Source organism: Halichondria panicea, chromosome 11 (assembly GCF_963675165.1).
Source record: "Halichondria panicea chromosome 11, odHalPani1.1, whole genome shotgun sequence".
Classification (NCBI taxonomy): domain Eukaryota; kingdom Metazoa; phylum Porifera; class Demospongiae; order Suberitida; family Halichondriidae; genus Halichondria; species Halichondria panicea.
The window spans coordinates 837,501-849,296 of record NC_087387.1 but is presented as its reverse complement, the minus strand read 5'-3'; the positions used below and the strand labels follow the sequence as shown (position 1 = coordinate 849,296).

General features: G+C 42.0%; 3 protein-coding genes across 5 annotated transcripts in view; 2 read left to right on the top strand and 1 right to left on the bottom strand.

The window, feature by feature from the left end:
- Positions 1 to 11: 11 nt before the first annotated feature.
- LOC135343515 (probable tRNA(His) guanylyltransferase) lies at positions 12 to 2,468 on the top strand. The gene is made up of 4 exons (XM_064540478.1): positions 12 to 258; positions 451 to 627; positions 1,102 to 1,357; positions 2,098 to 2,468. Exons 1-4 carry the CDS (start codon positions 53 to 55, stop codon positions 2,410 to 2,412), a joined length of 954 nt encoding a protein of 317 aa, XP_064396548.1. The 5' UTR covers positions 12 to 52; the 3' UTR covers positions 2,413 to 2,468.
- A 1,260-nt stretch (positions 2,469 to 3,728) lies between these two features.
- Positions 3,729 to 10,950, top strand: LOC135343510 (lysosomal acid phosphatase-like). Of its 3 annotated transcripts, none has more exons than XM_064540471.1 (13): positions 3,729 to 3,891; positions 4,503 to 4,598; positions 4,662 to 4,763; positions 4,842 to 4,928; positions 4,984 to 5,049; positions 5,096 to 5,191; positions 5,257 to 5,346; positions 5,499 to 5,625; positions 5,684 to 5,769; positions 9,702 to 9,811; positions 9,857 to 9,979; positions 10,282 to 10,361; positions 10,632 to 10,950. In XM_064540471.1, exons 1-13 carry the CDS (start codon positions 3,784 to 3,786, stop codon positions 10,751 to 10,753), a joined length of 1,293 nt encoding a protein of 430 aa, XP_064396541.1. In that variant the 5' UTR covers positions 3,729 to 3,783; the 3' UTR covers positions 10,754 to 10,950. The 3 variants fall into 3 exon arrangements, with proteins under 3 accessions (XP_064396541.1, XP_064396543.1, XP_064396542.1); XM_064540473.1 differs by lacking the exons at positions 9,702 to 9,811; positions 9,857 to 9,979; positions 10,282 to 10,361; positions 10,632 to 10,950 and adding exons at positions 6,092 to 6,201; positions 6,251 to 6,373; positions 6,646 to 6,725; positions 6,843 to 7,055; XM_064540472.1 differs by lacking the exons at positions 3,729 to 3,891; positions 4,503 to 4,598; positions 4,662 to 4,763; ... (4 more) ...; positions 5,499 to 5,625; positions 5,684 to 5,769 and adding exons at positions 7,606 to 7,812; positions 7,931 to 8,026; positions 8,077 to 8,178; ... (4 more) ...; positions 9,278 to 9,404; positions 9,467 to 9,552.
- An 8-nt stretch (positions 10,951 to 10,958) lies between these two features.
- Positions 10,959 to 11,796, bottom strand: part of LOC135343507 (SH3 and multiple ankyrin repeat domains protein 3-like) — an 8,918-nt gene continuing 8,080 nt past the window's right edge. The window contains exons 18-19 of the mRNA XM_064540466.1: positions 11,640 to 11,796; positions 10,959 to 11,461 (exon numbers count right to left, since the gene is read on the bottom strand). The exon at positions 11,640 to 11,796 is cut by the window's right edge and continues 1,531 nt beyond it. Of these exons, the coding sequence (XP_064396536.1) occupies positions 11,125 to 11,461; positions 11,640 to 11,796 (494 nt within the window). The 3' untranslated portion in view covers positions 10,959 to 11,124. The remainder of the gene's footprint in view (positions 11,462 to 11,639) is intronic.

Sequence of the window (11,796 nt, the reverse complement as noted above, 5' to 3'; positions counted from 1 at the left end):
CCTAACGCCCACTTATTGAATATGGGAAACATTGTCTTCATAACAAGCTACAATGCTTCAACAGCTTCTTTCTATAGACGACCTTTCCCTACTTTCCTGTCCCATGTTCTCACAGGCCATTTGCTGGCTAAGGCTATTACACCAAAGTTCTGTCATGGCAAAGTCAAAGTATGAATATGTGAAGAGATTTGAAGTTGTCGACACCTGTCTCCCCAATACGTGGCTGGTGGTGCGACTGGATGGACGCAGCTTCACCAAGTGAGGAAGTCGGCCGGGGACGTCTGTCGTATTATTGTGTGTATTGGTATGCATGCTCGGATTCTTGTCACCATAATTATGCCATCCATTTCGTATCTCGTAAGAGTGGTAACGTTGTTACTATTCCATAATTGATACGTATAAATATGGTTACTGCTAGACACTATTCTAATACCCCCTCCTCTTATTCAGGTTCACGTGCGAGCACAAGATGACTAAACCCAGTGACGAGCGTGGGCTAGGTCTAATGAACAAGTGTGCAGAGGTTGTTATGAGGGAGTTCTCTGATCTTGTCCTCTCTTATGGGCAGAGCGATGAGTTCAGCTTCGTACTCAAGAGAGAGACCACCCTCTTCAGCCGCAGAGCAAGGTGGGCAGGGCAGTGTGGGTGGCTGATTTGATACAGCATTTGTAGGCCTTTGTATAATTATAATATTGACAACGTATATAATTATAGAGTTGTAGTTGAAATCTTTCAACAGCCATAACTTTAGTACCTCTGATCCAATGTCAAAATATTTATGATTTTCTGAAAGCTTATAAAAATACCTTTCAAATGATGTGTTTCAATCCAACATTTCGTTCGGGCCGCTATTTGTCATTTTTCGGCTTTGGACCATGGGCTATAATCCATGGTCTGGCCAAATTGGCAAATATTTTTATCTCTTAATATGAACTTTGATGGTACCATTTGAAAGGTCTCTTTGTAAGGTTTCAGAAAATCATAAAATCGTTCAAATTGGATCCACGGAATTCAAGTTATGCAGCTGAAAGAGTCCCCAAACCATTGAAGTACTGTTTACGCTTGTACAAAGTTGTTATTGTGCTTGTCCCTTTTCTGCAGCAAGATTATGACCACCATCTCCTCGTTTTTTGCTGCCTCCTACGTGTTCCACTGGCCCTCCTATTTCCCGGACACGCCCCTTCTCTATCCGCCCACATTCGATGGCCGAGTGGTCCTCTACCCAACCCCCTCCAACCTCAGGGACTACCTCTCCTGGAGACAAGCCGACTGTCACATCAACAATCTGTACAACACTTGCTTCTGGGCACTAGTTCATTCCGGTCTCTCCACAACTGAGGCACAGGCTAAACTATCTGTGAGTGGGTGGAGTCGATAATTATACGTATATCATATCGGGTTTTGAATGCGAAGTTAGATGGATTGCGAATGACACTGTACAAGCCTGATTGCGTTTCTAACTATTGCAAATTGCATGCAAAATGTGGGGAACATTGCATACACATGCTCACTCTTTGCGTTTCTTTCCATGCGAATTACAATTGAAAGAACGTCGCATTCGAAACTCAATATAATTATGTACAGGGGTTCTTCATGGCTGTAACTGAACTTATTCATTATCTATACAGTCTGGACATAATTATGAATCTTTAATGAAGCGTATGCTATTTTTTTTTATATATATGGGTACAAACTTGTGCTGATTGTGTTAATATAATTATAATTATTTCTGTGACCTCATTTTAATTTGGGGGTGTATTTGTGGTATGATTTGTGCAGTCCCAGGGAATTTTTAGGGTTAGGGTTAGTTACCCAGGGGGATTCCTAGTCTGGTCATAGAGACACAACCAAATTTGGTATAATTATAACCCTCTGCCAAGAGTGGGTTCATGTATCCATTCAAATTAGTATGCATGTTATGCATTCTGTATACAGCTGTTTGAGAGGTCTGTAGTGAACACATGACACACATAGTACCTTCACATGATAATAGAAGATATAATATAATTATCACTCAACCCCCCCCCCCTCACACACACACACACACACACACACACCACACACACACACACACACACCTCACACACACACACACAGGGATCTGTCTCAGCTGACAAGAATGAGCTTCTCTTCTCTCAATTTGGTATAAACTACAACCACACTTCAGAGATGTTTAGAAAAGGCACAGTTCTCCTATGGACCCCTGTTCCCTCCAAAGACCCATTAACCAACAAACCAGAACAAGAGATTGTTAGCTCTCCCAAGGCAGACATTACAACAAGAAGTGTGCAGGATGGTGGTGCAGGTGCCAGTGGCAGTAAGAAGACTAAGAAAACAATTAGAACACTTCATTGTGATATTATTAGTGACGAGTTTTGGAGAGAGCATCCGGACATTTTGAATCTCAAATGAAGTCTCTCTGTTTGTTGTTATTGTGCAAATCATGAATGAATTCATAACACCATTAAACAAACCGTCCAAACAATAATATTTTGCCAGGTGGTGATATTTAAGCCACTTGGGGTTCCCGTATGAATGAACTATATTAATTAGAGGCACCTGAGCTGGCATGAATGAATAATATTATATACTTACGGCCATGCATCATCAGTGGATTGGCTATAATAATTTTGTACGTACAGTGAGCTAGGACAGTGTTTTATACAACAGCTACATGTAGGTCCTTCAGATTGCTGCCATGCATTCAGATTTGATATGTGATAACAGGAGTACTCCTGGTGATTATTTATTTCACATAATTTCTACAATTTAAAAGCTAAAAACTAGTCACAATTCTATTCCATTCTATTAAATTAATGCCAAAAAGTGTTCTGTATATAAAATCATTTCACAATAAAAATTTGCAGTGTTATAAAATTCGCTTCAAGGCGAACAATCCAGCAGTCACCAAGGTTACAGCAAGACCAGTAGTGAGGGCCACTGCAGACATGTCCACGTGCCAATCTGTCTCAGTGTCGAGTAATCGAGCAATCTCAGGGTTAGCCTCGACCAGCTGTGGAAACCTAGCAACCACTTCAGCCTCCGTCCAATCCAGTACATCTGCGGCACTTATATGGACATCGGCGTTTAATATACACCTCACAGCAAATTGTGACGAGAATCGTAGAAACGTTAGCACACATCCCCAGTTCACCGCATCACTGAATATGTTCTCCGCTACCGAGTCGAACTCCACTTTTAAATCTTGATTATTTGTCGAGCGAAATAAAGTTCCCAGATCTGTGAATTGATCAGAAATGTCGTTTTCTAATCGTTCGTGTATCCTCTGCATGGAGTTGTGTATCTTCAAGTTCAGGCCTCTTTCGTTGACTAGACGATCGGCTACTGCACGATGTCCGTGTTGGCGGAGGTGAATGATCAAGTACGATCGAGGGATGCTTCGGATATTTTTGATGTTGCCTGGTGGTATAGCTATAGGTACTTGTCGTTCTGGTAGATCGACATCATTGTTTCTTAAGCTGTGTGCAACTGGGTGTCTCTCAAACATGGCCAACATTGTGTTGATATTTGCTCAATTCAAGGGGTGTCCGGGTGATGTGTCGTTGTTTTTTTTCCGTTTCTCATGAACTAGCTAGAGAACGTCTCGATTTCAGGTGCCATTCGCTGCCTAAATAGACAAAACATGCTTGCTCAGCAACAGTACCATTAGACGTAGTTGCGCAGTTGGTTGGGCGTGGCTTTTTCCTCTCTTATCATGCCTAAAAAAAAACGTTGGGCGTGGCTCGATTGCTCTGCGCTAGCCTAGCCTAGCGCCTAGCGCCTATGGAAGAGAGAGAGAAGATGATTGCTGCTCAAATTCTAGTGATAGTTCTTCTAAACTGCTGCTTCATAGGTCTCCAAGCAGAGCCACAGCTGCTACTGTCCTCTGTGGTATGCTGTATATAAATTATAGATCTATTATAAGTGCTGTATACCCGTATTCACCCGAATTACCGGGACACAAAAAAATAATTACGGCTTGCAGTGTCCTTTGGAATAGAGCAAGAAAAATTACGTTAAAGTCGAAGTGTCCCTTATATTAGGGTGTCCCGTAGTAATTAGAACGAATATTTCCCCATTTAAGGTATGTACACGGCCTCGATTCCAGGCCGAGGCTAGCTATGCAGCTAAAATGTCTTTTGTGCAGTTTAGAAGCTGTGTACGCGGGTTCCATGTCTACAAAGGTGTCTTCAACCGTCAGTGACATATTACGGTGCCAGAGAGTAGAATCCAGAGAGTTTCTAAGAGTTTTGAGTCTCTATCGAGCTAACGTGCTCTTTTTCGTCCTAATTAGATCGGGACGTCTAAAAATATTTACATTTCCTGTTGTTCCTTAATATAGAATGAAAAAAATTACGTAAGTCCGAAGTGTCCCTTAGAATAGAGTGTCCCGGTAATTCGGGTGAATACGGTAAATATAAATCACCTTGTGGGTCAAATTGCAAGACCTTTTGTATGATTGTGTACATTATGATAATTATGCTGTTTTGTGTGCATTTTAGGTGTTTCGTCATGGAGATCGGTCACCAATAGTGACATACCCCAAAGACCAATATCATGAATCTGACTGGCCCCAAGGCTTCGGCCAACTCTCAATAGTGAGCCTGCACACTTCCCACGCTACACACACACACTCCACACCACACACACTACACACACAGGCAGGCATGCAACAGGAGGAGCAGCTGGGCGGTTTGCTTAGAGCCAGATATGTGACTGACACGTACCCAAACTTCCTGCATCCAAACTACACGCGTGTGCAGGTAACCGCAACCATCCACCTATGTTATCCCACATTTCACCCTCTTATCCCATACCCTTGAACTCACCCCATCATGCAGGTGAACGTGAGGAGTACAGATATGGACCGTACCTTAATGAGTGCGTCAGCGATGCTTTCAGCTCTCTATCCACCAGATAACAGTCAAGTAAGTAATTTTAACTATATAGTATCTCCGGAAAATGTGACATTATTTTTTTCAGAGGTTCAATGACTCAATAGCATGGCAACCAATCCCAATACACACCATGGCTAAGGAGAATGATCATGTGAGCTCACAATTCAGTGAGGCACTTTCATTATTAATTTATGCAGATGCTTCGTGGCCATCGTAATTGTCCTGCATACAGTAAGCTTAAGGATGCTGACAAAACAACTGTTGAGTATCAGCGAATTGTAGCTGAAAACGAGGTATACTTTAATCAACAACAACATTGCCCCTCAGGCTCTAGTGATGAATTGTGTACGTTGTGCAGGGTTTCTTTGTTACGCTGCAAGGACACACTGGACTAGAGGCTGTTAATATGTCCAACATTAGGAGTATAAAAGATTCTGTGTTTGCTGAGGTAAGGTTTAGCCCTTGTTTTCTTGGTTATGTGTGAATTTTTGTACCCAAAAGCAATAATTTATATTGCCGATCTATGTATAATATACTGCTATGCTATGTAATATGGAGCTCCCATACAGTATCTAGCCATTGTTTTCCCTATATCTCTAGAATGTCACAGAGGGTAAGCAATCTCCCTCGTGGGCCACCACTGAGATTATGACTAAGCTAGCAGAACTTACTGACTACATTATGGGATTGTTCTTCAACTCTAAAGAGAAGAACAGACTAACTGCCGGTAAGAGAGTATTGTGTGTGTGTACCTGACTGTGGTTGTGATGATGACATGCCCTCAGGTGTTTGGTTGGGCAAGCTGCTTGGAGACATGCAGAGCGTAGCCAATAAGAGTGATACAACCTCAAAGCTCTTTCTCTACTCTGCTGTAAGTGAACTAGTATAAGTACCTACTTTGTGTATTAATTGTTTCACTTTCACTAGTACTTCATAAGGCATTGTACTGTCTATGATAGTAGAGGGGATTGGAAACGACATTGTTTCGATCACGCGGCCCATGCTTGGTGCACCCAAAATAAACAGAAAGTCGATGTAATGGGAGGAGATTGGGAACCAAAAGAGAGTGAAGCAATTACGTACTTTCAATCCTGAGTTCGTTCTCGATCAGGTGGTGGTCGTTATGAGGTTCCACTGTACAATATTCTGTAGTCATTGCCCTACTACGTATGCATGCATGAGTGTTGTCACAGCACGACACCACTGTTGCGTGTATGATGTCTGCCCTGGGGCTATTCGACGGGAAACAGCCACCGTACGCGACGGCCTTTCTAGTGGAGCTGTACTTTAATCCCAACTCAGGGTGTGTTTGTCTGTTTGGGTTCAAGGTTTAGAGATTAATTACCTTACAGACTGCACTATATCCAGTTCTCACTGAGGTTGGGTCCGGATGGGGTAACTTTTAATATTCTGGAAGTTCCGGAATCATCCCATTGTGCAAACAGATACTACTGTACTATGGAAGAGTTTAAAACGTACGTCAATCATATAGCAGCTGAGTGTGTGTGTGTGTGTGTGTGTGTGTGTGTGTGTGTGTGTGTGTGTGTGTGTGTGTGTGCGTGTGCGTGTGCGTGTGTGTGTATGTGTGTGTGTGTGTATGTTTAGAACATCTGCATTTCCTTCCTTGAGTGTGTGTACATGTCAGTCAGTTGTAATACATGCATGTAGAAGCCTCAAGGATATGTATATAGTCGTTGCAACATGTGTGCATGTGTATGTCTTATCTTTATCCCTTGTACCCATACAGGTTCGTGACACCGCTCATACCTAGTGATATTGAACAGGAGTGCAGTGTGTCCTCCCCCTCACAATCTAGTGGTAGTCTCGGTAAGTCACCTCTACACCATTAAGGTGCAGTATTGGCTTTTAGCATATAATTACCATTATTGCTTATATATTTCATGTATTTTGCTAATAGCAAATTTAGCATGCTATTTATTACAGGAATAACTTTTACGACTGGTGGTGGCTGCATTGGTGATTGTGATTGTCCTGCTAATTTGCCATGGTGGATTGAGAAGCAAACAGTATCACTACGACACATTTAACGCCACACAAACTCCTCAATTATTATTCAGTTTCTCGTCCCATGTATCGATCGGCATCATCCCTCCTCTGCATGCGATATGCCTCTTTCATGTTCTATTTATTTATGAATGTTCAATGCAAAAGGAAGTATACAGGACATGGACTAGAGCTACTGATAACATTTAGGCGGAGAGTTCTAAATAGGGATTACGCTAACAAAAAAGGAATGTCTATGAGCTAGGGTTTTATAAAAAGAGAACGCATATTTAGTAGTGGCATAAGAGGGCGGCAAGCGGGGTGGGCGACTCCTATCGGCCACCATAAGAACGTCTTAAGATTTCAGGTGTCTATTCACTGGCTAAGTAGACAAAACAAGGCTTGCTTAGCAGCAGTGCCATTAGGTTACGTCAGTATTAGGATGAGAAACTACTCGGGAAGCTAGCTAAACACATGTGGACCATAGATACTATAAATTACAAAAGCCCTACTTTATAAGCTCAGTACGTGTATCACACCTGTCCTGGTTGTATGGAGAGAGTAGGAAGAGTGTGGGATGTAATTTATAGTATCTATATAATTATGTGTACGTGTGGATCATGGACAGATCAAAGAAGGGTCCGGTGATTGTGATTGTCCTGATGCAGGAGCTAGCCACCCACGCCCCCCCTAAGTGAATTAGGGGGCGTGGCAATCACAACACTGGAAGCATAACTGGAAGCACAATAAAATCTATGCTGGAAGCTAGCTAGAGCAGAGAGAGCTAGAGCTACTACTGCTAGCCGGCCAGAGAGAGAAGATGATTGCTGCTCAAGTTCTAGTGATAGTTCTTCTAAACTGCTGCTTCATAGGTCTCCAAGCAGAGCCACAGCTGCTACTGTCCTCTGTGGTATGCTGTATATATCTATTATAAGTGCTGTATAATTATAAATCACCTTGTGGGTCAAATTGCAAGACCTTTTGTATGATTGTGTACATTATAATACGCTGTTTTGTGTGCATTTTAGGTATTTCGTCATGGAGATCGGTCACCAATAGTGACATACCCCAAAGACCAATATCATGAATCTGACTGGCCCCAAGGCTTCGGCCAACTCTCAATAGTGAGCCTGCACACTTCCCACGCCACACACTACACACACTACACACACAGGCAGGCATGCAACAGGAGGAGCAGCTGGGCAGTTTGCTTAGAGCCAGATATGTGACTGACACGTACCCAAACTTCCTGCATCCAAACTACACACGTGTGCAGGTAACCGCAACCATCCACCTATGTTATCCCACATTTCACCCCCTTATCCCATACCCATGAACTCCCCCCATCATGCAGGTGAACGTGAGGAGTACAGATGTGGACCGTACCTTAATGAGTGGGGGTGCGTTGCTTTCCGCTCTCTATCCACCAGATAACAGTCAAGTAAGTAATTTTAAAATCGACTGTATCTCCAGAAAATGTGACACTTTTTTTTTCAGAGGTTTAATGACTCAATAGCGTGGCAACCAATCCCAATACATACTGTGTCTAAGGAGAATGATCATGTGAGCTCACCATTAATAATGTATTGCTGTTTTAGTATTATACTACCGTATAGCGAGTATATTTCGAGGGAATAAACTTTCGCGGAATAGCAGCCTTTTTGCAGCATGTGATAATAAATGTGTGCGTATACATGTTCGCAGTACATGCTTACGAAAACCACAAACATTTATATCCTCGGAAATACCCGCTATACGGTGTATGCATCAGTGGGCATAATCCAAGACTACACAACTTATGATGAAACTTTAATGGGTTTAGAGTAACTATGTCATATAGCATCGCTCAGTGAGGCCTTTTCATTATTCTATTTCATTTGTGCAGATGCTCCGTGGCTATGACGATTGCCCTGCGTACAGTAAGCTACGAGAAGCTGACAAAACAACTGCCGAGTATCAGAAAATGGAAGCTGACAATAAGGTACTTTGTTCAAGTTATAACATTGCCCCTCAGGCTCTATCGTGATAGTTTATTGTGTATAGGCTTTCTTTGCTGAGCTGCAAGGATACACTGGACTTCCGGCTATCGATCTTTCCAACGTTTGGAGTATAAAAGATTCTGTGTTTGTTGAGGTAAGTCTTGGTTACCATAGTGTGGCGATCTATGTAACACACAACTATGATATATACAGTAAAGCAATAAATTATAGAGCTCCCAGAAAAGCTACAGATCTTTGTATATCGAAAGTATCTAGCCGTAGGATTTACGCTTGGGGAATAAGCATCTGGCATCTGATCTAGACACGTTGAAGAATACACAAGCATTTTTGTTCTATTTTCCCTATACATGTATCTACATCTTTCTCTATGCTCAGAATGTCACGGAGGGTAAGCAATCTCCCTCGTGGGCTACTGCTGAGATTATGGCTAAGCTAGCAACGCTTAATGACTACACTCTGGGGTTGTTCTTCAGCTCTAGACAAAAGAACAGACTTACTGCTGGTAAGAGATTATTGTGTGTGTGTGTGCACACAGTCACTATGGTAACGGTGACATGCCCTCAGGTGTTTGGTTGGGCAAGCTGCTTGGAGACATGCAGAGCGTAGCCAATAAAAGTGATACAACCTCAAAGCTCTTTCTCTACTCTGCTGTAAGTTTATTGAGTAGAATTAGAAGCATATTGCAAATAACTATAAGTATGTACTTTGTATAATTAATTATTAATATTAATTAGTTTCACTTTCACTTGTTTTGCTTAGTATTTGATGTGTGTGTTCTGATATTAGAAATTAATTACAGCACGACACCACTGTTACGTGTATGCTGTCCGCTCTGGGAGTATTCAACGGGAAACAGCCACCGTACGCAACAGCCTTTGTAGTGGAGCTGTACTTTGACCCCAGCATAGAGTGAGTTCGTCTAGCTGCTTAGGTTCAAAGTTAATCTCTTTACAGGCTGTACCAAATCCAGCTCTCGCTGAGGTTGGGTCCGGATGGGGTAAATTTTACTCTTCTGGAATTACCGGAATCAAGTCATTGTGCTGACAGACACTACTGTACTTTGGAAGAGTTTAAAACGTACGTCAATTATAGCGGCTGAGTTTGTAGTGTGTGTGGGTGTGTGAGTGTGTATGTGTGTGTGGGAGTGTGTGTGTGGGTGGCTTGTGTGTGTGGGTGGGTGGCTTGTGTGTGTGTGTGAGTGTGTGGGTGTGTGAGTGTGTGTGTGTGTGTGTGTGTGTGTGTAGGTAGTAATAACTTCCAGCTATTACAAGGCACGTTATAGTCAGTATATAGAATGATGATCATCATAATTATATAGTCGTTGCAACATATACAGTGTTGTGTCTTATCTTATCTTTTTATCCTTGTACCCCGGCTAGGTTCGTGACACCGCTCATACCCAGTGATATTGAACAGGAGTGCAGTGTGTCCTCCCCCTCACAATCTAGTGGTAGTCTCGGTAAGTCACCCCCATTAAGGTATAATGTTATGACAATGTGTTGTTGTTGTTGCTATTTCATGTCTCTTGTTAATAGCGAAATTAACTTGCTATTTTATGTGCTATATCTCTTGCTAATAGCAAATAGTTATTGATTTTAGTATGCTATATATATATATATATACCACAGCACGCACTGTTGCACACTGCATGAGTGTACGTTCATAGACACAGAGGCACAACAAGCACTAATGACACCCCCACACTCCACACCCACACACACACCAACAGGAACAGCGTTTGGACTGGTGGTGGCTGCGTTGGTGATTGTGATTGTCCTGCTAATTATTGCCATGGTGATCATGCGTAAGAGAAGCAAAAAATACAACTACGACCAATTTAATAGAGCTTAATTTGTAATTAACAGTCATTTATTTTTGAGCGCTGCATAATTATTTTAATGTTAGGCAATAACATTTTTTTTTTTTACTTTAATGAGTTATAATTATAGCTTAGCTATTACATACGTTGAACTCATTGTTACATGTACTGGAGTCTGTTTAAATGTTGTATATATACGAGACCTTAAATTATATAATTACTACTGTTATTATTGAACAATGTAAAACCAAAATTTAATTCTTACGTAAAATGTTTTGGAAACGAAATATATACGTCAAAAAATCAAAAAAGTGACACAAAAGTTGCATGGACAATGGTGGTGTGCATGTATACACAAATCCAGTCAGTACTTATACACAAGAAAATTGTTCGTGAAAACTACTTACGACAGTGAAGAGAGTTTTGCCTGAAATTTCTTCTGATGTCCAATTTTCTTAATCCCTAATTCTTTCAGCTCGTCCTTACTTAGGTCCAACAAGTGTTCACCAACTATCTCATTCTCTTCAAATGATTCGGAATATTCAGCCAGTCCGATCTCTCTCAGCCACTTCCCCACTTCTTCCACACCCCACTCGGCTAGAGGCGTGCTCTTGTGTCCGGGTTCCTCGGCTGAAGCAGAGGCGTGGTCGCTGACAGTCAGGGGGTTAGATTGTGTCGGTTGAGGAGGGGGCACGTCAGCGAAGCCGTTAGGTGGCTGTGATGTAGGTTCAGGAGCAATACTGTACAGCAGAAAAAAAAGTAGATTTGAATATAATAACAGTTTATAGCTAGGTGAACAGACGCTTTGCAATTGGGGAGTCTAACACATGCAATGTACTTCTATAATATCGGAGGTAGCTGTCTTTAGTAACACATGCAAACAATTTTCTTTCAGTATATAAGACAAGTGAAGTGTACCTGCTCGTTGGAGAGGTCGGGAGAGGGGGGCGTGGCGGGGGTGTGTCCATATCAATGTTAGTGTCACTCCCTACATCGTTCACACTATAGCTACCTGTGGTCTCAGTATCGCAACTCTCGTCTAGTTCTAAGGGGGGTGGTTCGTTAAGTGGGAGGG

Excerpts from the sequence above, each read along its gene's own strand:
- LOC135343510 (XM_064540471.1), top strand. The coding sequence starts at position 3,784 with ATGGAAGAGAGAGAGAAGATGATTGCTGCTCAAATTCTAGTGATAGTT. Across the intron at positions 4,599-4,661 it reads GCTTCGGCCAACTCTCAATA|GCAGGCATGCAACAGGAGGA; the intron begins GTGAGCCTGCAC and ends CTACACACACAG. Across the intron at positions 5,347-5,498 it reads AAGATTCTGTGTTTGCTGAG|AATGTCACAGAGGGTAAGCA; the intron begins GTAAGGTTTAGC and ends CTATATCTCTAG.
- LOC135343515 (XM_064540478.1), top strand. The coding sequence starts at position 53 with ATGCTTCAACAGCTTCTTTCTATAGACGACCTTTCCCTACTTTCCTGT. Across the intron at positions 259-450 it reads GATGGACGCAGCTTCACCAA|GTTCACGTGCGAGCACAAGA; the intron begins GTGAGGAAGTCG and ends CCTCTTATTCAG. Across the intron at positions 628-1,101 it reads CTCTTCAGCCGCAGAGCAAG|CAAGATTATGACCACCATCT; the intron begins GTGGGCAGGGCA and ends CCTTTTCTGCAG.